Source organism: Penicillium odoratum (genome assembly GCF_028828045.1).
Source record: "Penicillium odoratum strain IBT 22623 chromosome Unknown utg000005l_segment0_segment0, whole genome shotgun sequence".
NCBI classification, from domain to species: Eukaryota; Fungi; Ascomycota; class Eurotiomycetes; order Eurotiales; family Aspergillaceae; genus Penicillium; species Penicillium odoratum.
This window is the reverse complement of record NW_026643147.1, coordinates 260,249-278,713: the sequence shown is the minus strand read 5'-3', so window position 1 is coordinate 278,713 and position 18,465 is coordinate 260,249. Positions and strand designations below refer to the sequence as shown.

Below are 18,465 nucleotides of genomic sequence, written 5' to 3'. Positions count from 1 at the left end.
TGGCCCCCGTAAGTCTTATCGATAAGCAGATAGAATTAAAAAAAATACAGCTGGATCACTTAAGGAGCTACATATACTACAGCAGTTAAGACAAGATGCTTCGCTCGATTAATCGTCCAGCTTTGGGTTGGCGTGTGATCCAACTCCCACAACAGTCATCATGGACAACAGTTCGACAAGCGTCGCTCAATTCTGCGATTGGCCGTGGCATTCGCAGATCTGGTCCTCGGTCATCGTCCTCAAGGATCGCGGATGATGAGGATGGCCGCCCAAGAGTACAACGCGATGGACGACGCGATGATTTCCAGGGCTCACGAGGTTATCAGCGACGTGATGATAGAGATGACAAGTCATTCGGAGACAGACGTTTCCGATCCACCGGATTCGAGGAGCGCCAGGCTCCGCGTTACCCACGCCGGGATGATAGACAGGAAAAGTCCTTCAAAGAGAGACGTTTTAGGTCGAACAAACCCGATGAGCGGCAGGTTCCGCGCAGTTACCCTCGCCGGGATGACAGGCAAGAAACGTTATTTAAGGAGAAGCGTGTCAGGTCAGCCGATTCCGATGAGATGCCGCGCAACTACCCACGCCGGGACGACAGACAGGAGAAGTCTTTCAGGGATAGACAATCCGGATCGCCTGCATTTGATGAGAAGGAATTCATCCGGAATGGTAATTTTCAAGCTCTACCCCGTGAACACCAGGCCAGTGGAGCGTCAAGATGGAACCAGGATACACCAAGCCAACGACCCAGACGGGGAAATCCAAAGTCATCAATAAGACCTCGTTCGGAATGGGTATCAGAGACCATGCCGGAACGTGTCAAGGACAATGTGAAAGTCCCAGACTCCATTCCCTACACCACCCCTGCCTCGGAATTTATCTACGGCACCAGTGCGGTGGAAGCCGCACTTCGCTGCAGTCGGCGTCAAGTCTACAAACTTTATCTTTACCAGGCCGCCGATGAAGAACTTAGCCCATCAAAAGCCGCTCTCCGCAAGCTGGCTCTCACGAAGAACATAAATATCAAGTTGGCATTTGCAGGATGGGATCGGATATTCGACAAGATGAGTGCTGGTCGACCACACAACGGGTGCATTTTGGAAGCCTCTCCATTGCCTAAGCTGCCTGTTCGTGGCCTTCAGTCAGTTCCCTCCACAACTGAGAGCCACTTCCGCGTGGAATTGGCACCACAGACTCGGGAGGAAGCCATAGTGAACGGTACAGATGACAGTCTTCCAGTCGTTCAGCCCCCTGTTTCACCAGAAGGGGAAAAGTCCCAACGTTTCCCTGTGGCATTACTGCTGGACGGGGTTGTCGATCCCGGCAACCTAGGTGCTATTATTCGATCTGCTTATTACCTCGGAATCGATGCGATCATTTTTGCCGGTCGCAATTCTGCGCCTCTGTCGCCTGTGACAATCAAGGCATCTGCTGGCGCGGCAGAGAACATGTCTCTGCTTCACGTCAAGAATGAAGTTGATTTCATAAAACGATCCCAAGCCAATGGCTGGCGTTTCTACGCTGCCGATGCACCGGGTCCAGGTGCCACATATATTGGCCGGGCTGAAGCTAGTGGAGATTCGAATAGTGGTCTTCTCGCGACTCAAGCCCCGAGCGTACTGATGATGGGCAGCGAAGGGTCTGGACTTAGTGTGCAAATCAAATCACATGCGGACGCGACTGTCAGCATACCTGGTGCGCGACACAGTGCGGAGCTGGGAGTCAAATCTGACCCTGCACGGATCGATAGTTTGAACGTCAGTGTAGCTGCCGCAATCCTGATGGAAATGTTCCTGCGGACACCCTTGGCGTTATCTGGGGCTGTTAAGAAGTCCAAGAACGAGATGTGGTGAACATGGCTGTATTATATTCTTTTCTCTAATAAAACACAATGTAATATATCAATGTGGTTCTACCCTTTTCCATGAGAAACAAGTAGTAGTATCGTCCAGGTGAAGATAAAACTCCCGGTAAACAATGGCAAAATCAGGCCGCGGCTCCGAGGGCGGTAAATTCTGACTTTCTGCCCGCCTTTGAAGCTATCGACTTATCTAGAACTAACAAATTCCGATTGGACCGCGCTTCAAGGTCATGGATGTTGTCGATCGCGCCCTTGAGGCCATGGGCATGGATGCCGTTGATGCCTTGCGCGCTTTTTTCCTTCTAGCCGCTGCCACTGTACGTAACACACGCTTGACTTGATCCCCGTTGCCAATGAATTAATCCCACTAACAGACTTGTCAAATGACAGACTATCACGGTTAGCATTCCCACCTCTCTACGTTCTCGCTTCCTAGTCTATGGTCCTCGCGCTGCATCTCCCTCTACACCTGAATCACGACCAAATCCCCCCACCTCCTTGGGCTTGCTCGACTACCTTGCCACTTGGCAGGTTCCTCATAGCTACTTCGCCCAGTTCTACATTGCTTCTGTTCTTTCTTCCGTATTCTGGGCTTTTCAGCTGGTCTTTCGGGGCCGAGTCTTCCAACTTATCGCGACACGAGTCAGCGAAGAGCATGCACGTCATTCTATATCCCTCACACAAGTCCTGATCTGCTGGATTTTGCTTTCAATCCAAGGGACGCGCCGGCTGTGGGAAAGTCACAAGTTTGCGAAGCCTTCATCTTCACAGATGTGGGTTGTACACTGGCTTCTGGGGTTGGGGTTCTACCTGGCTGCCGGCGTGGCTATTTGGATTGAAGGATCCAGCACCATCCTATCGCGCAATCTCACAATTGATGACGTGAAAATGACAAATGCTCCAACTATCCGCACCTTTTTGTGTGTTCCACTATTCTTGATGGCATCGGGCTTACAGCACGACTGTCACCACTTTCTTTTTTCATTAAAGAAGTACACTCTTCCCGATCACCCTATTTTCCGCGCGGTCGTATGCCCTCACTACGGGGCCGAGTGCATCATCTATCTATCTCTTGCACTTCTTGCAGCACCACCGGGTCAGATGGTGAATAAGACTTTGTTGGCATGCTTGGCCTTTGTGGCTGTGAACCTTGGTCTTACGGCACAGACAACCAAGGAGTGGTATATGCATAAATTTGGCGGAGAGGCCGTGCAGGACCGATGGCTCATGATCCCCTGGATATTTTAAAAGATAAGAGGTATCGTATCAAAAGAACATAGATAATTGAAACATAAGACATTTAGCATTTCAACAGTGACCACAAGCATGTATTATTCTTCTGTATCTTGACACATAACATTGATGCCATTACACTTGAGTTTGCATAAAAATTGCCTGTCTATCAACCGGGCCTGAGATTCTGGGGAACAATTGCGACCCACCTCTTATCACCATGTTCTTCATGTCGGCTACTCAATTCTCGGCAATTTCAAATCCAAGGAAGTTAATGCATTTCTTACACAAGTTGTGTATAAATCCGATTCTATCGCGCTTGAATAATCGATAAGCTTTGGCTATCAAGATAGGTTACGCTAATGTTATCTTTGGTGGGGCGATAGATAAGACCACCGCTGCTAACCGTGCACAGGATTCCATCGGTGTGGGCGATATCACCACAAGTTTATCTAGGGGATCTGTCAAGATGGAGCAGATAAGTGCCATTGGGGTTGTCACTGGCTGATAACCCTGATCTTTATCGTTTTGGATCCCCTAAAGCAACGACAATGTCAAGTGCCTGGGATGCTTTGAACCTGGGCATATGAGACGGGATGTCTACGAGTTGGACGAGAAATTGGGCGTTTCTTAATTGAAACTATAATAGTCTGACCTGGTGACACATCTGCGTGCTCCACGTTGCATTATTCATCTCATTCGGTCAATCGAATTAACAGATCATCCCAACGCAACAAACATACATTAGCAATATCCACGTCGCCTATTGCAGCCGATGCTTTATTGACTTCAACATTGCAGGGTTCCATCATTCCATGTTGAGACCGACCGGAACTGAGAGTTCCTTCCCTAGTCTTGCTTCCGCTCGTCGAAATGTCCGCGGCTGAGGGAACAATGCGCCACTCCAATGAAGACCCATTATGCCTCCGAGCTCCATAGGCTGACTGAGTTTCCCGACAAGTCATGTGGAGCGTTGATTTTCTTACAGAAGGAATTATTTCGCCTGCGGTCTTTGCCTCTTATTCTTCTATGGACGAGTTGCCTACCTATTATAAGTATGATCGATAGTCTTCCCGCATAACGTGGATTGTGGACCAAATGACCTCACCGGGAACTTTATGAGTAAAACCCCCGCGTCTTCAAGGCCGAATAATAGAGCTGCGGAGGAGTTTCGAGGTTTCCGTTGGTCGGCGATGTATCATGTATTCGCGCTCAATGGCCTCCAGTAGGCTATTTTGAGAAGGTGGAGACACCCAAACAGGATTCAGTGGTATCAATTAGCTAAGATAAAGCTACAAAAATTGATCTCATGGACACGTCCAGCCTACTGTTTAGGTCACTTAATCCACAGCCGGTTAGTCCCTATCTCTTGCCCCGGGCCGGGAAAGGGTGGTTTCCCATCGGAAAACGGGGCATGTTGCCCGTCGGGAAACCCAGAAACTAGGGCTTCTGTTGATATATCAAATGTCCTTTGTATACCAATAGGTCTTAATAACTGGCTATCATTATTTTTACATATCGGATTCGTCTTTATCTATTTTGTGATCTTATACTCACTGACGGCCCTTTCATTTATTCAACCGCTGTCCTGTCTTGGGATTACATCTTTATACTTAAAAATCTCCAAGAGATCCTCCCTCTGCTCCCTTGAACAATACGATTAAACTTTGACATTCATCCAACAAACAACAGGCATCATGCCTTCTGCCGAATACCAGACACCGACCTTGAAAACACCATGGATCGAAACGCCACTTGTCGAATCGGCTGCTCTTTCTCGGGCTGCGGGGTGTAGGATCTTCCTGAAGCTCGAGAACGTTCAGCCCAGTGGCTCGTTCAAGTCCCGTGCGATGGGAAACCAGATTCTATCTCACCTTCGCAAGCCGGAATATGCAAACCGCCGAATTCACTTCTACGCCTCGTCCGGTGGAAATGCTGGATTAGCCGCTGTGTGTGCTGCCCGAACCCTAGGGTATCCCTGCACCGTCGTGGTACCTCTCTCCACCAAGCCCTTGATGTTGGAGAAGCTACAAGCTGCCGGTGCCGCGGACGTCATCCGCCATGGCGAGACCTTCTTCGAGGCAGGTTCCTATATGAGAGACGTTATTATGAAGACCAGCTCTGGGGATGATGAGGACGTGGCAAAGATTGCACTGCACCCTTTCGATAATGAACCCATTTGGGAGGGTAACAGTACCATTATTGATGAGTTGGAAAAGCAACTCCCACCGGCCGCTAATGCCGAGGAAGAGCAAGCTTACAACGGGCGAGCACTCCCTCTAGATGCCGTCCTTTGCAGTGTCGGTGGTGGTGGACTTCTGAATGGCCTCGTTATGGGTATTGAGAAGCGGCGATCTATGAAGCAAAGGGACAATGGATATTCCAGCACCAGCCACTCCTACTTGGACACCTCATTGGAAACCAGTACCACCACCACGACCACATTTGCTCCTTCCTCCACCACCCCCAGCCCTATCAACATCCTAGCCATCGAAACAGACGGTACCGACTCCTTAGCAGCGGCCATGGCCCAGAAATCCCTCGTCTCCCTCCCCAAGATCACCTCCCAAGCCACTTCCCTTGGCGCCATCCGCGTCTCCGAAACCACATTCCAATACGCCATGTCTCCTCCACCCGGTATCAAAGTCCACAGCGCCGTGCTCACAGACGCCGAGGCTGCACGAGGTGTGCTTCGCCTTGCAGATGATGAGCGACTTCTTGTCGAACTTGCATGTGGTGTCTGTGTTGAAGCGGCTATCGGCGACGCCGCCACTGCTACTGCCACTATTACTACCGCTGGGCCGGAAACTCCCGTCGTCGAGGGTCAAAGCCCTAAGAAGCGGAAGAGAGATTTGGATGACTCTGCCTCCCGGGATGAGGGATACGGCGATGACCGGCCTTCATCGACGGATAATGAAGTCTACTCCGAGCCTCGGACGGAAAGCAGTGATACAAAGACCCCAGAACTCACATCCAAGTTGAAGAAGCTTCTACCAGACCTCAACTCTCAGAGCAGAGTTGTTATCATTGTCTGTGGTGGAAGTAATGTTACTATTGATATGGCTGGTGAATATAGAAAGCTGTTGTCGGAGGGATGGGTTTGAATCATAGCGTTATAGACTCTTCTGGCTTTCTTCATTTTGGTGTTCAAATGTTTATAATGATGATGATCTTACTTTTAACTTGATACTACCCGGATAGTTTTACAATGCCAATGCATACTCTTTGCTCATGAAACTGAAATGCTCCGGTATACATGAAACTAAGAAGTAGAACGCAGTACACGGCAGGCAGGCTGTCCACTTTCGACTTGGGACTACTAGCTTGTGGATATGAGCCTCTAATGGTGTAAATGACCCATGAGTCCTTCTATATGTAAAATTGGTGCATTTCGACAAGTTTTTTGGATGCAATATATCTCTATATACAAAATGCAGAAGTGAAGATCAATAAGAAGGCTCCAGATCCTTAATTGTCAGTATTTCTGTTCTCGGACTTACCGGCCCATCCAGCCGCCATCAACAGTGATAACATCTCCTGATACATAGTTGCTAGCGGCACTAGCTAGGAAGACGACTACGCCCTTGAAGTCCTCGGGCTTACCCCACCTGCCAGCGGGAATGCGGGCCATGATGCCAGCATTCCTGTCGGGATCATTAATGAGGGCAACGTTCATATCAGTATCAATGTATCCAGGTGCAATAGCATTGACATTGATACCCTTGCTGAGCCACTCATTAGAGAGTGCCTTGGTGAGCTGTCCAATACCGCCCTTTGAGGCTGCATACGCGGGTACGGTGATGCCACCTTGGAATGTGAGGAGAGAGGCAACGTTGATAATAGAACCGCGGCGACCCGAGGGGAACTCGGAAGCATCGCGTGCAAGTAGGTAGGCACCAAATTCACGGCAGAGTACAAAGACAGATGTGAGGTTGATCTCAAGGACCTATATTCTTTTGGTCAGTACATTCAATCAAGTGGGTATCGATCTTGGCTAACCTCATCCCAGTCCTCATCGGGAAACTGGTGGCTCGGGTGTCTTCGCTGGATGCCAGCACAGTTCAATAGAATATCGGGCTTGAGTCCTTGACCGACCAATGTAGGTACAATATCTTTGACGGCCTTTCGATCCGAGAGCTCGGCGACATGAATATAGGCCTTACGACCAAGACGGTTGACAATCTCATCCTTGGTGGCGGTATTGGATTCATCTCGCTGAAATGTGTTAGATTTGATCTGGCCTTTTGGGTTTAGATCCTTCAAAGATTTACCTGAACCAGAATAATGTCGGCGCCGGCTTCGGCTAAGGCAATGGCCATGGCCTGGCCAATGCCTCGTGTGCCACCGGTGACGAGGGCAGTCCTGCCATTGAGTGAGAATAGAGATGCTGCCATTATGTTTCAAAGAATAAGAATTAAGGTGAAAGAGGAAAAGAAAACAAGGACAAGTGAACAAATAACTTGACTCTTTCCCCACACGCGGGGTGATTCCAAAAGAGGAAATTTCCGTTACCTAACCAAATACCGACGGCAATTGACGGTTAAAATCTGTCCGACCAAACCATGATGAATTTCCCCCTTCAAACGAATCAACTAATAAATAAGAAGAGTTGGAAATCAATCAGCTGTCAACAAACCGGTTGAAAATTGATTTTTAGATTAAGGTCTCCCTTGTTGTATGTAAGCAGTGGTTTATAACTCCAAAATTGAACTCCAGCGTCGATGCATTACAGAAGTATCAATATAAGCCCTGTATTGTGTATTATCTTTGCATTGGAAGATGGGAATATCCTCATTAACGAAGCGTGGCACGTGATGTAGACAATTAGGCGTCCGTATATTGATTGGCCAGTAGAACCGCAATCTAATCAAATCGCCCCTATTTATTGCGGCTCGGAAGACCCGGTGAAAATATCTGTTGCTTCCCGAGGTTTCACAATACAGTCATCCATAGAAATGTCCACGTTTTTGAGATTTGCTAGTAAGTCCCGATTGCCTAAGTAATGACCTGAAACTAACCACTCTTCAGGTCCCAATGAGCGCCGCACAATCTGTCGCGAAGATGTCGGCTTTTATAATGCTCTTCTGGTAGGAGCAGTGTATGAGATTGCAAGTGAAAGGATAGATTTGGATTCGCCTGAATCTTTCATTGCCCCTCTGAAGGCGTGCATTGAGAAGTACTCATTCTTATCCGTCGTCCCCAAGGATAAAGACACCGAAAAGTCGTCCTATCATGCAGTTCCGACCATCAATTTTCAAGATCATATCTCTATCATCCAAAACGACAACTTTGATGATGACACAACAACTTTTGAAAAGGTCCTGCCGCAGATACTCGATCGTCCATGGCCTGCCGCTACGCCCCCCTGGAGGATTGTCGTACTGCCTTTGGCATCAGGGGACTCCGCGGCAACTCGCTGCTTAATTAATTTCGCCTTCTGCCATTCCCTCGGGGACGGTATGGTCGGAGTCGCCTTCCATCGCACATTTCTCGATGCGTGGCGAGACGGGGTTCGTCCCGAGGGAGAACAGCCTTTCCTAATCAACCTCCCTGACCGAACCCTTCCAGCACCCTTTGACACGCCCGAAAGACTGCCTATTTCATGGAAGTTCTTGCTTGGACCGCTGATAGCGGTTTACCTGCCAACTTTCCTAGCTTCGATGCTAGGACTGCAGGCGCATGCTAGCACGGTTGACGCTGAGACTTGGACTGGGGCGCCTGCCTTTTTCGACCCGGCGGAAACCAGCCCCAGCAGAGTGAAAATGCTCGAAATCGAGGCCCCGCTGTTGCAGAAGACTCTACAAATCTGCAGAAAACATGACACCAAATTCACTGGAATGCTTCACCAGATGGTTGTCCGCGCGTTGAGCAAGGCTTTCGTTGATCCCAGTGTCACCAACTTTGTCTCAGGTACTGCTGTTGACATGCGAAGGTCTATTGGGGTAGCACCCCTTTCTTGGGGTCTTTATGTGACAGGCCACTACGAGGTGCATAAGCGGGCAGTCCTGCCGGAGTCTCCTGCGCTGCCAGATTACATGTGGACAGATGCCAGTTTGATATCGAAGAGACTGGCCGAGTGCTCGACGAGGCTACAAGACCAATCTATTGGTTTGCTCAGATACGCTCCTAGCATTCGGAATTGGACCCTGGGAAAGGTTGGGGGAAAACGAGATTGCTCATATGAAATAAGCAACTTGCTTGCCTTTAATGATGGGGGTGCCGCAGATCAAAAGTGCAGCATCAGTAAGATGATCTTTTCACAACCAGCGAACGTTCCCAGTGCGCCCCTTAACTTTAACGTTATCAGTGTTAAAGGGGGAAGCTTGATGTGCACAGTAAACTGGCAGGCTGGAGCTTTGGGTATCCCTGTGGAGGAAGAGAAGTCTCTCATCGATGGAATATGCGCATCAATCCGGGCGGACTTTGAATCCCTACAGGATTAGTCGCAGAGAACCTTCAAAAACGGTCATGAGCTTGTAATTATTCAACTAGAGCGAGGCCTCTTGGCCATCCACAACCAATACTTTAATGCTACCGTTGCTAGGATCCGCACACAAATGCAGGGCATCTTGTGCTCTCTCCAGAGGAAAAATATGGGAGACCAGTTTCTTCAGATCGAGAATACCACCACTGAGGCATGCAATTGCAGGTGGCCATGTATCACGGTATCGATTTATAAATCGAAGATCAATCTAGGATAATCAGCAACAGCCATGGACATTCGTTGAACAACATACCTCGGCAAGAGAAAGGTGCATAAATGGGAGATTATTCATGGTTGCCTTGCCCACGCCAATTATCATCACGGTGCCCCCACGTCGCGCCGTAAATGCCGCCGTGCATACACTGGACTCAACCCCTGTACACTCGAGGACGGTTATAGGTGCAACGTACTCTGACGCTCCAAACAGAGCTCGGATGGCCTGGGCATTAGCTTGATCATTCTTTGTCCGGTCTACCTGGTACGTGATGCACGAAGGGATAAAATCCTTCGCAAATTCCAGTCGCGTAGGCTCTAAATCAGTTATAACAATGGGATGAGCACCAGATGCGCGTGCAGCAGCTAGTGAAATCAGACCAATGGGTCCCGCACCACATACAACAACCCCACGACCCAGGCTCAACCCTGCGGTCTTGATCCCATTCATGACAACAGAGAGGGGTTCAAGAAGTGCTCCGTCCGCGAAGCTGATATTGTCCGGGAGTTTGTGTAGCCATTTGGCGGGATGCACCTTATATCTTTGCATTGTACCAGCGTATGGATAGACACCTGCAAATTGCACATCTTCACATAGGTTATATCGTCCATCGTCGCAAAGGAAACATGCTTCACAGGCAACACCAGGTTCGACGGCCACACGGTCGCCTAATAGATCAGTATTTGACCAAGTAGTGTACACTGGGCTCTTACCTGGTTTCAGGTCAGTGACACCATCGCCGCACTGTAACACGATTCCCGAAGCTTCGTGGCCTATGATACAATCTCCCTCAAAGACCAATGATCCGATGCGACCGGTCTTCCAGAAATGAATATCTGATCCACAAATACCGGTAGCTTTGATGTGTACCAGCGCTTCACCCCTCCCTGGGGCATATATAGGCGCATCCACTGACTTTAGATTGTGATCCGCAGTTACCTGCAAGGACGGGTTGGGATGTGAGGCCGTGATGACGGTCCGCTCCGGCGATGCGGGGTAATCCACTGGATTTGGAGCCATCGTTGAGAGCTAATAGAGTTGACGGACATGGTCATTGCTTTAAGTAAATATGCTTGGGCGGCAAAGCACCTCGCATCGTGAGACCGTGACATAGAACACTGCGGGGGAGTGGTTCAATCTGCCGCATTGGCAAGGACGTGCTTAAAATTTCCCCTTTCGTCAACTACCGGAACAGGTAGTGTTTATCGATATCATCACTCGCCCTATATGAATGGACTGGATATTTCGAATGTTCTTCACTTGATTTTTAAATCAAAACATTCTATAAACATGGCTGTCACTCATACCAACAGCCAAACGGCTGTATCAGTGCCTGTGACTTCCAAGGATCATGACAAAGTCCTCAAGACCTTTCGTCTGCTGATCGCAGATCTCTGTCAACAATTTAGTGGTGGTCACCCTGGGTAAGATAAACAATTGAAAGTGAAACTTGAATGGCAATTAATTCATAAAATCTTTTAGTGGTGCTATTGGTATGGCTGCGATCGGTGTTTCGTTGTGGAAATATATCATGCGTTACGCCCCATATACCCCAGATTTCTTCAATCGGGATAGATTTGTTCTTTCCAATGGTAAGATTTCAACCTTGGAATTACGCAGCACTCCATGGTGATGAGCCTTGGGGGTATTCGATAGATACTAACTCAAAATTTCAAGGTCACACTTGCCTCTTCCAATACTCGTTCTTGCACCTTACTGGATATAGAGCCATGACCTTTGATCAACTCAAGTCCTACCACTCAGACCGAGTGGATGCCCTTTGCCCTGGCCACCCTGAGATAGAACATGAGGGAATTGAAGTGACTACTGGTCCTTTGGGTCAAGGTATCGCAAATGCCGTTGGCCTTGCCATGGCGACTAAGAACCTCGCAACTACATACAACCGTCCCGGCTATAATGTTGTATCCAACCACACATGGTGCATGGTTGGCGATGCCTGTTTGCAGGAGGGAGTGGCCCTGGAGGCAATTTCTCTTGCGGGACATTTTCGCTTGAACAACCTTACTGTGATCTATGACAACAACCAGATCACCTGCGATGGATCCGTTGACCTTACCAACACCGAGGATGTGAACGCGAAAATGCGTGCGAGTGGCTGGGATGTTATTGATGTTGAGGATGGATGTTTTGATATTGCAAGCATTGTCAGTGCTTTGGAGCAGGCTCGTGCTTCGCAGGAAAAACCCACTTTCATAAACGTGAAGACGATCATCGGTCTGGAAAGTCATGTGGCTGGCACCGCTACTGCTCATGGAGCTGCTTTTGGTCCCCAAAGCGTTGCTAACCTGAAGATCCTTTATGGTTTCAACCCTGAGGAGCACTTTGTTGTTGGCAATGAAGTCCGCCAGTTCTTCCAGGAACTTCCTGCTCGTGGTGAGCAGTGGGTGCGAGAATGGAACCAGTTGGTCAGTGACTACACAACTCAACACCCAGAGCTTGGTGCAGAATTCCAAGCCCGTGTTCGTGGTGAGTTGCCAGTAAACTGGGAGCAGCATATTCCCTCAAGCTTCCCTGAGAAGGCAACCGCCTCCCGAGCCTCATCTGGTCTTGTCTTCAACCACATCGCCAAAGAGGTTGACACATTCATGGTTGGAACAGCCGATCTGTCCCCATCCGTCAACATGATCTGGCCTGGCAAGGTTGATTTCCAACATGTGAGTATCCGGAGTTGTAGATTCCTATAGACCTCTTTCTCTGACACTATTAGCCTGACCTACGCACTACCTGTGGTATCAACGGAGATTACTCCGGTCGTTACATTCACTATGGTATTCGCGAGCACGCCATGTGTGCCATTTCTAATGGCCTGGCTGCCTATTCCCCCAACACTATCATCCCGGTCACCTCGACCTTCTTCATGTTCTATTTATACGCCGCTCCGGCCGTGCGCATGGGTGCCCTGCAACATCTTCAGGGAATCCACGTCGCCACCCACGACTCTATTGGCATGGGCGAAGACGGTCCTACTCATCAGCCCATCGAACTTGCTGCTTTATACCGTGCCATGCCCAACATCCTCTATATCCGTCCCGGTGACAGCGAAGAAGTTGCTGGGGCCTGGATCGCAGCCATTGGCGCGAAGAAGACCCCTACAATTATCTCCACATCGCGCCACGCGCTGCCTCAGTTGAAGCAGACCCGTCGCGATGCAGTGGCTCGGGGAGCTTACGTCCTTGAGGAAGACGAGTCTGCAACTGTGACTATGATCGGTGTTGGTGCCGAGTTGTCTTTTGCATTGGAGGTTGCTGCTCAGTTGAAGGCCCATAAAGGTATCACTGCCCGCGTGGTGAGCTTCCCCCTGCCAGCGTCTGTTCGAGCAACAGTCACTGGATTATAAGCGAGACACTCTCCGCCGACACCGTGGCATTCCTGCTATTGTTATTGAGCCCTATGCTCCTACTGGCTGGGAACGGTATGCGGACGCAGGTATTAATGTGAAGCGCTTCGGGCAAAGTCTTCCTGGCAAGGCTGTATACAATTTCTTTGGCTACGACATTGATACTTTAACGACCAAGGTGGCGAGCTACCTTGACCAGCTCAAGGACGATGAGTATCTTCGCCGCGAGTTTGTTGACATGTGATGAATTCAATTTTCCCAGGTGTAAAGTACGAACTTGATAATTTTTATGGCTGCGATATATATATGAAACTCCATGAAAATGCTGTACCGGTTATACTTAAATTCTCCTCCCGAAAATGATTTCTTATGAATCGGATCAGCTGTTGTTCAAATCCATATTGGTACGACTACAAGCTGAAACCAGCTATAATAGAAGTTAAACAGGGCAGCAGTACGGTGCAATATGCTATCTAACCGGCATAAAACTTTACTGATTATCCCAGCTGGAGTATTTACTTCTATTTAAGATTACACTTTATATCCCGACAAAAGTGTACATTAGTATATACGAGTCCTAGACTTCGGCATGGGCCGGCCCATTGGGCCGAACCCAATGGGCTTTTTTGGCCCGTTGCTGCCTGATTCTGCCTGATTTTTTACATTGCTGAGTCATCTGAAACGACCATTCTTTAGTGAAACCTGGCTACCGTGGCTGATCACGTGACCCTATCCGTGGCACTCGTTCCTGGGAACCTGATTGGCCCTCATCTTCTTATGTGAAGGAGGCGTATACCACCGACGTCATACCATTGACGTCATATATTGATTGAACCGTCGGCCCACTAATACTGTTCACACCTGTACATATCATTGGTTCGGAGCTTACGTAAGATAGCGGGTGGTCACTCCAGAATCCATCACGCTACGGCTATTATTCCATCTTCAGTCCAGACTCTCTTCCATTGTCTAACTGAGCCATGCAGCCATATTAGGGTCAAAGATATATCAGAACGAACGCACTATATAGACCTATTGAATGGCGTCGTCAGAGCCAGCGCAATCCGGACTACCGAAGTTCAGACTAGCACAAGAGAGAGAACTCTACAAGTACGTTGACAGGATCCCACTTTCCATAACTGTCCGAATGCGAATTGAAACCCCATGTATTGAATAAGACAGATATCTCAAACTCGATCTTGAAGGTCTCCGACCTGGCCGAAAAGTATCCGCAACACCTGAAAACGTCCAGGATCAACAGGCTGCCTATGTTCCCCGATCGTCGCCTGATACTGCTTTGACGGCCTTCGCCCAGCTGGGAGTTTTGAGGTTGAAGGCTCAACGTGCCTTCATTTCGCTCTTTGGCCGAGACCAGCATTATATTCTCGCAGAGGCCACCCAAACCCTCAGTCTTCAAGATGATACAGTGGATAATGATCGAGACGCCTTGTGGATGGGTTGCTGCGTTGTCCCAAAGGAGGATTGGATATGTCAACATGTCGCCCTACTACCGCAAATGACATCAGAGGAGGATAAAAATGTGGTTGATGGGGGTATATACCTGGTACCTGATCTGCGCGAGGATATTCGGTTTGTCGAATCGAACCTGGTCACCGGCTCTCCCAAAGCGAGGTTCTATGCAGGCGCCCCCATCATTAGTTCCAAAGGCATCACGATCGGGTCCTACTGCATTATCGATGACGAGCCACGATCAGAATTGGACGCCCGGTCAATAAAGTTCCTGCAAAATATGGCATCGACCGTCATGACCCACTTAGATATGGCTCGATGCAAAGCGGAACATCATCGTGCAGAGAGAATGATTGTGGGTCTCGGAAGCTTTGTGGAAGGCAAGGCAACGCTCCGCAATGAGTGGGTACAAGACACCGGATTACGCCAGAATGAACATCAAAACGACGAAGGCCACCTGAATATACTGCAGCAAAATGCACGAATTAAATCCGGTCTGCCCCGAACTGTCCACACCCACCCGTTATCCGAGCCGCTGCAGTCACAAGCATGTCTCCGAAAGGGGTCTGAGGAATCCATATCATCCACCTCCCCAAGATCATCCACCTCCCCAAGGTCATCCACCTCCCCGGGATCATCCATCTCCCCGTCCACGACCCAGTCCGGCAAGAGTTCAGACGCCAGTGTCAATCAGATGTCCAGCCTCAACAACAAGGCCGAAACGGAAACCAGTTTCTCCGTCCGAAGCACGTCGACTGAGAATCTACAAGAAGACATGCTCTCCATTGGAGTTCGACAAGTCTTTTCGCGAGCGGCTAACCTCATCCGGGAGTCGTTAGAAGTCCAAGGCGTGGCGTTTTTCGACGCGAGCATCGGGTCTTATGGTGGTCTCGTCAGTGATACGAAACGAAAGGGGCCAGAAACAGATAGCGGAAGTTTGGAAAGCTCCATGGGTAGCAGCGACGATAGCACCGGATCTGATTCCCAGGGAAGCTCTCCCTCATCAGTCGGGGAGAACGCCATCCCAGAGAACACGACCGTATGTGAAATTTTAGGCTTTTCGACTTCGGTTACATCCAGTATCAACAACGATTCAAGAGCAGGACTTGTCCTCCGGGAAGTATTGCTGAAGGCGCTTTTGCGGCGTTACCCGCATGGCAAGATTTTCAATTTCAACGAAGGGGGATCGGTATCCTCGGACGAAAGCAGTGATGGACCACGGAAGAACTCATTGGCAGGTGAGGATCCAAAGTCAATCACCACAGACCCCACTAGTGGAAAAGGAAGAAAACCCCGGAAAAAGACGCGCAGTGCCATGGTCAAAGAGGATGGAGATGTCCTCATTCGACTCTTCCCGGACGCTCGAAGCATCGCTCTCCTGCCGATGTGGGATTCACACCGCGCTCGATGGTTCTCGGGCGCTCTGGTATGGACGAACACTTCTCGGCGCGTCTTCACGTCCGAGACTGAGCTTACGTATCTGTCGGCCTTCGGAAATAGTATTATGGCGGAGGTTCATCGTCTGGATGTCGAGATGTCGGAGAAGGCAAAAACAAACCTGGTCAGCAGCATCTCGCACGAATTACGAAGTCCTCTCCATGGCATTCTTGGCACGTCAGAAATACTCCGGGACACGGCGATGAACGCACTTCAACACGGATTGGTGCACACTATTGAATCGTGCGGGCGGACATTGTTGGATACCATCAATCATTTGCTGGACTTTTCGAAGATCAACAATTTCCGGAAGGGAGGAGGCGACAAAGCCATCCACAAACAGAAAAGCCGGCCAAGACGACACAACAACACCGACCCATCAACCAATAGTATGAAGCCTTCACGGCGGACACGGCATGGTGGGATGATTAGTCTGAAGTCTAATATCCAGCTGGATGCTGTCCTGGAAGAGGTAATGGAAAGTGTGTTTGCAGGCCACAGTTTCTACCACAGCCCACAAACATCACTTGCGACAGACCGTCCGAACCCCATGGCACTCGACGTCTTGGGAGCCTCCCAGCAAGCGGGTCAGATCAGTATCATCTTGGATATTGATGAAGCCGCCGAATGGAATTTCTTCACCCAAATAGGCGCCTGGCGCCGCATCATGATGAACATTTTCGGCAACGCCCTAAAGTACACCCATACCGGTTTTATCTTCGTAAAGCTAACGGCATCACCTGTCACTCCTGTCAAAGACGCCGTACCAGGAGGACCTACTGATTTCAAGGTGACTCTCACGGTCAAGGACACGGGTCGAGGAATTAGCATGGAGTATCTACAGAATGGTCTATTCACTCCGTTCACACAAGAAGACTCGCTTGCCCCTGGAAATGGACTCGGGTTAAGTATTGTTCACCAGGCAGTCCTTTCCATGGGTGGTTATATTGAAGTCAGCTCACTCCGGGGTCGTGGCACCGAAGTCTCGATTGGAGTCACTCTAACCCACGTGCCCGCTCCAAACGCCCCCCTCAACTCGTCCGAACCTGAGTCCATTGCTAAAGTAAAACACATTACACGTGGAGCCACCGTGGGACTCCTGGAGCTGGGATCGCCTGACATCTTCGAGCGCGATACAATCCTCCGCACTTCTTTGGAGAAATTGTGCAAGAACTGGTTTGAGATGGATGTCCATATCTTGTCCCTATCGGACGAGTCTATTCTCCCCTCGTGCGATTTTTACGTTGCAGTGCAGACCGATGCCGATTCGGTGAACACATGGGAATCTTGGTTATCAAAAACCGAGAACTATCCCCATAGCGATGATGAGAATCATAGAATTCCAATTGTGGTGATTTCTCGGTCGCCGGAGGCTGCACATCTCATGTTTAGTGCGGCAAACCAATCGAATCACGGGGCTATTGTCGAATTTATCAGCCAGCCCTGTGGCCCCCGCAAGTTGGCCAAGGCATTCAGCATGTGCATCAGGCGACAACAACGTCGGGAATTTCTGAATGGAAGAGGCTCTAGTATGGATCAACTTCCGGGGAAGAAAGCGTCCCATTTATCGGAGTCATCTCCAGCTTCCCAAGAAGATACTGAAGCACAACGTGCAGATGAGGTCAACTTCCAGAAACACAAAGCTGGCAAAAAGGCGATAGATAATGAATATTCCAATTTGGACGAAATGGACGACTCGCGGCAAACCGAGGACACTGATCTTTCTCAAAACGAGAGTGATGCCGTTACTTTGCCAATTCGAGAGGGTCTGCCCAAGATAGAGGAGGAGTCTTTGGCAGTGTTACTGGTTGAAGACAATGATATCAACATGCAGATATTGATTGCGTATATGAAGAAAGAAGGATACCGGTATGCGACTGCCCGCAATGGATTGGAGGCCTTGAACACCTTCAAAGCCCATCCTAGAAAGTTCGAAGTGGTTCTGATGGGTAAGTTTTTTTTCTTCTTGTATATGAAGCACTATTCTAACACGCACAGATATCTCTATGCCCAGAATGAATGGATTCGAATCTACTCGGTATATTCGCAATTTTGAGCGGGAATATCAAAAAACGCTCGATGCTTCAGCGAAAGAATCATTTGAACCTGCAACTATTGTCGCTCTGACCGGCCTTGCAAGTGCCAGTGCTCAAAACGAAGCTTATGGGTCAGGAATGGACCTCTTTTTGGCGAAACCGATCCGAAGAAAACAATTATCCACTCTATTGCACGAGAGAAGCTCAGGCAAGGCCAAAAAACACTCTCAATGATTTGATGTATCAATACCGGCGGTCGTTTTGGTGTCTAGTCTATATCCGATTTTCCTTATTTTGTGTTGCTTTTTTGTTTGAATCTCCCTTGTCATGAAGATCAAGCCAAATCAGCTTTGATCATTTACGATTACA

General features: G+C 49.1%; 8 protein-coding genes across 8 annotated transcripts; 6 read left to right on the top strand and 2 right to left on the bottom strand.

The window, feature by feature from the left end:
• Positions 1-95: 95 nt before the first annotated feature.
• N7520_005621 (RNA methyltransferase, TrmH family) lies at positions 96-1,856 on the top strand (the record flags this gene model as incomplete). Its single annotated transcript, XM_057139555.1, has 1 exon — positions 96-1,856. One exon carries the CDS (start codon positions 96-98, stop codon positions 1,854-1,856), a length of 1,761 nt encoding a protein of 586 aa, XP_056993561.1.
• Positions 1,857-2,094: 238 nt separating this feature from the next.
• N7520_005620 (putative 3-oxo-5-alpha-steroid 4-dehydrogenase) lies at positions 2,095-3,112 on the top strand (the record flags this gene model as incomplete). The annotated part of the gene is made up of 2 exons (XM_057139554.1): positions 2,095-2,181; positions 2,255-3,112. 2 exons carry the CDS (start codon positions 2,095-2,097, stop codon positions 3,110-3,112), a joined length of 945 nt encoding a protein of 314 aa, XP_056993560.1.
• Positions 3,113-4,794: 1,682 nt separating this feature from the next.
• Positions 4,795-6,201, top strand: N7520_005619 (putative L-serine dehydratase; the record flags this gene model as incomplete). Its single annotated transcript, XM_057139553.1, has 1 exon — positions 4,795-6,201. The coding sequence occupies one exon, from the start codon at positions 4,795-4,797 to the stop codon at positions 6,199-6,201; it is 1,407 nt and encodes a 468-aa protein (XP_056993559.1).
• Positions 6,202-6,593: 392 nt separating this feature from the next.
• Positions 6,594-7,491, bottom strand: N7520_005618 (putative 2-deoxy-D-gluconate 3-dehydrogenase; the record flags this gene model as incomplete). Its single annotated transcript, XM_057139552.1, has 3 exons — positions 6,594-7,043; positions 7,097-7,312; positions 7,369-7,491. 3 exons carry the CDS (start codon positions 7,489-7,491, stop codon positions 6,594-6,596), a joined length of 789 nt encoding a protein of 262 aa, XP_056993558.1.
• A 561-nt stretch (positions 7,492-8,052) lies between these two features.
• On the top strand, positions 8,053-9,540 carry N7520_005617 (uncharacterized protein; the record flags this gene model as incomplete). Its single annotated transcript, XM_057139551.1, has 2 exons — positions 8,053-8,077; positions 8,126-9,540. The coding sequence occupies 2 exons, from the start codon at positions 8,053-8,055 to the stop codon at positions 9,538-9,540; spliced, it is 1,440 nt and encodes a 479-aa protein (XP_056993557.1).
• Positions 9,541-9,585: 45 nt separating this feature from the next.
• On the bottom strand, positions 9,586-10,815 carry N7520_005616 (NAD(P)-dependent alcohol dehydrogenase; the record flags this gene model as incomplete). The annotated part of the gene is made up of 3 exons (XM_057139550.1): positions 9,586-9,789; positions 9,835-10,463; positions 10,509-10,815. The coding sequence occupies 3 exons, from the start codon at positions 10,813-10,815 to the stop codon at positions 9,586-9,588; spliced, it is 1,140 nt and encodes a 379-aa protein (XP_056993556.1).
• Positions 10,816-11,085: 270 nt separating this feature from the next.
• N7520_005615 (uncharacterized protein) lies at positions 11,086-13,397 on the top strand (the record flags this gene model as incomplete). Its single annotated transcript, XM_057139549.1, has 5 exons — positions 11,086-11,219; positions 11,278-11,387; positions 11,473-12,470; positions 12,524-13,102; positions 13,155-13,397. 5 exons carry the CDS (start codon positions 11,086-11,088, stop codon positions 13,395-13,397), a joined length of 2,064 nt encoding a protein of 687 aa, XP_056993555.1.
• Positions 13,398-14,192: 795 nt separating this feature from the next.
• Positions 14,193-18,330, top strand: N7520_005614 (putative sensor histidine kinase/response regulator; the record flags this gene model as incomplete). Its single annotated transcript, XM_057139548.1, has 3 exons — positions 14,193-14,263; positions 14,336-18,009; positions 18,059-18,330. The coding sequence occupies 3 exons, from the start codon at positions 14,193-14,195 to the stop codon at positions 18,328-18,330; spliced, it is 4,017 nt and encodes a 1,338-aa protein (XP_056993554.1).
• Between the last annotated feature and the right edge of the window lie 135 nt (positions 18,331-18,465).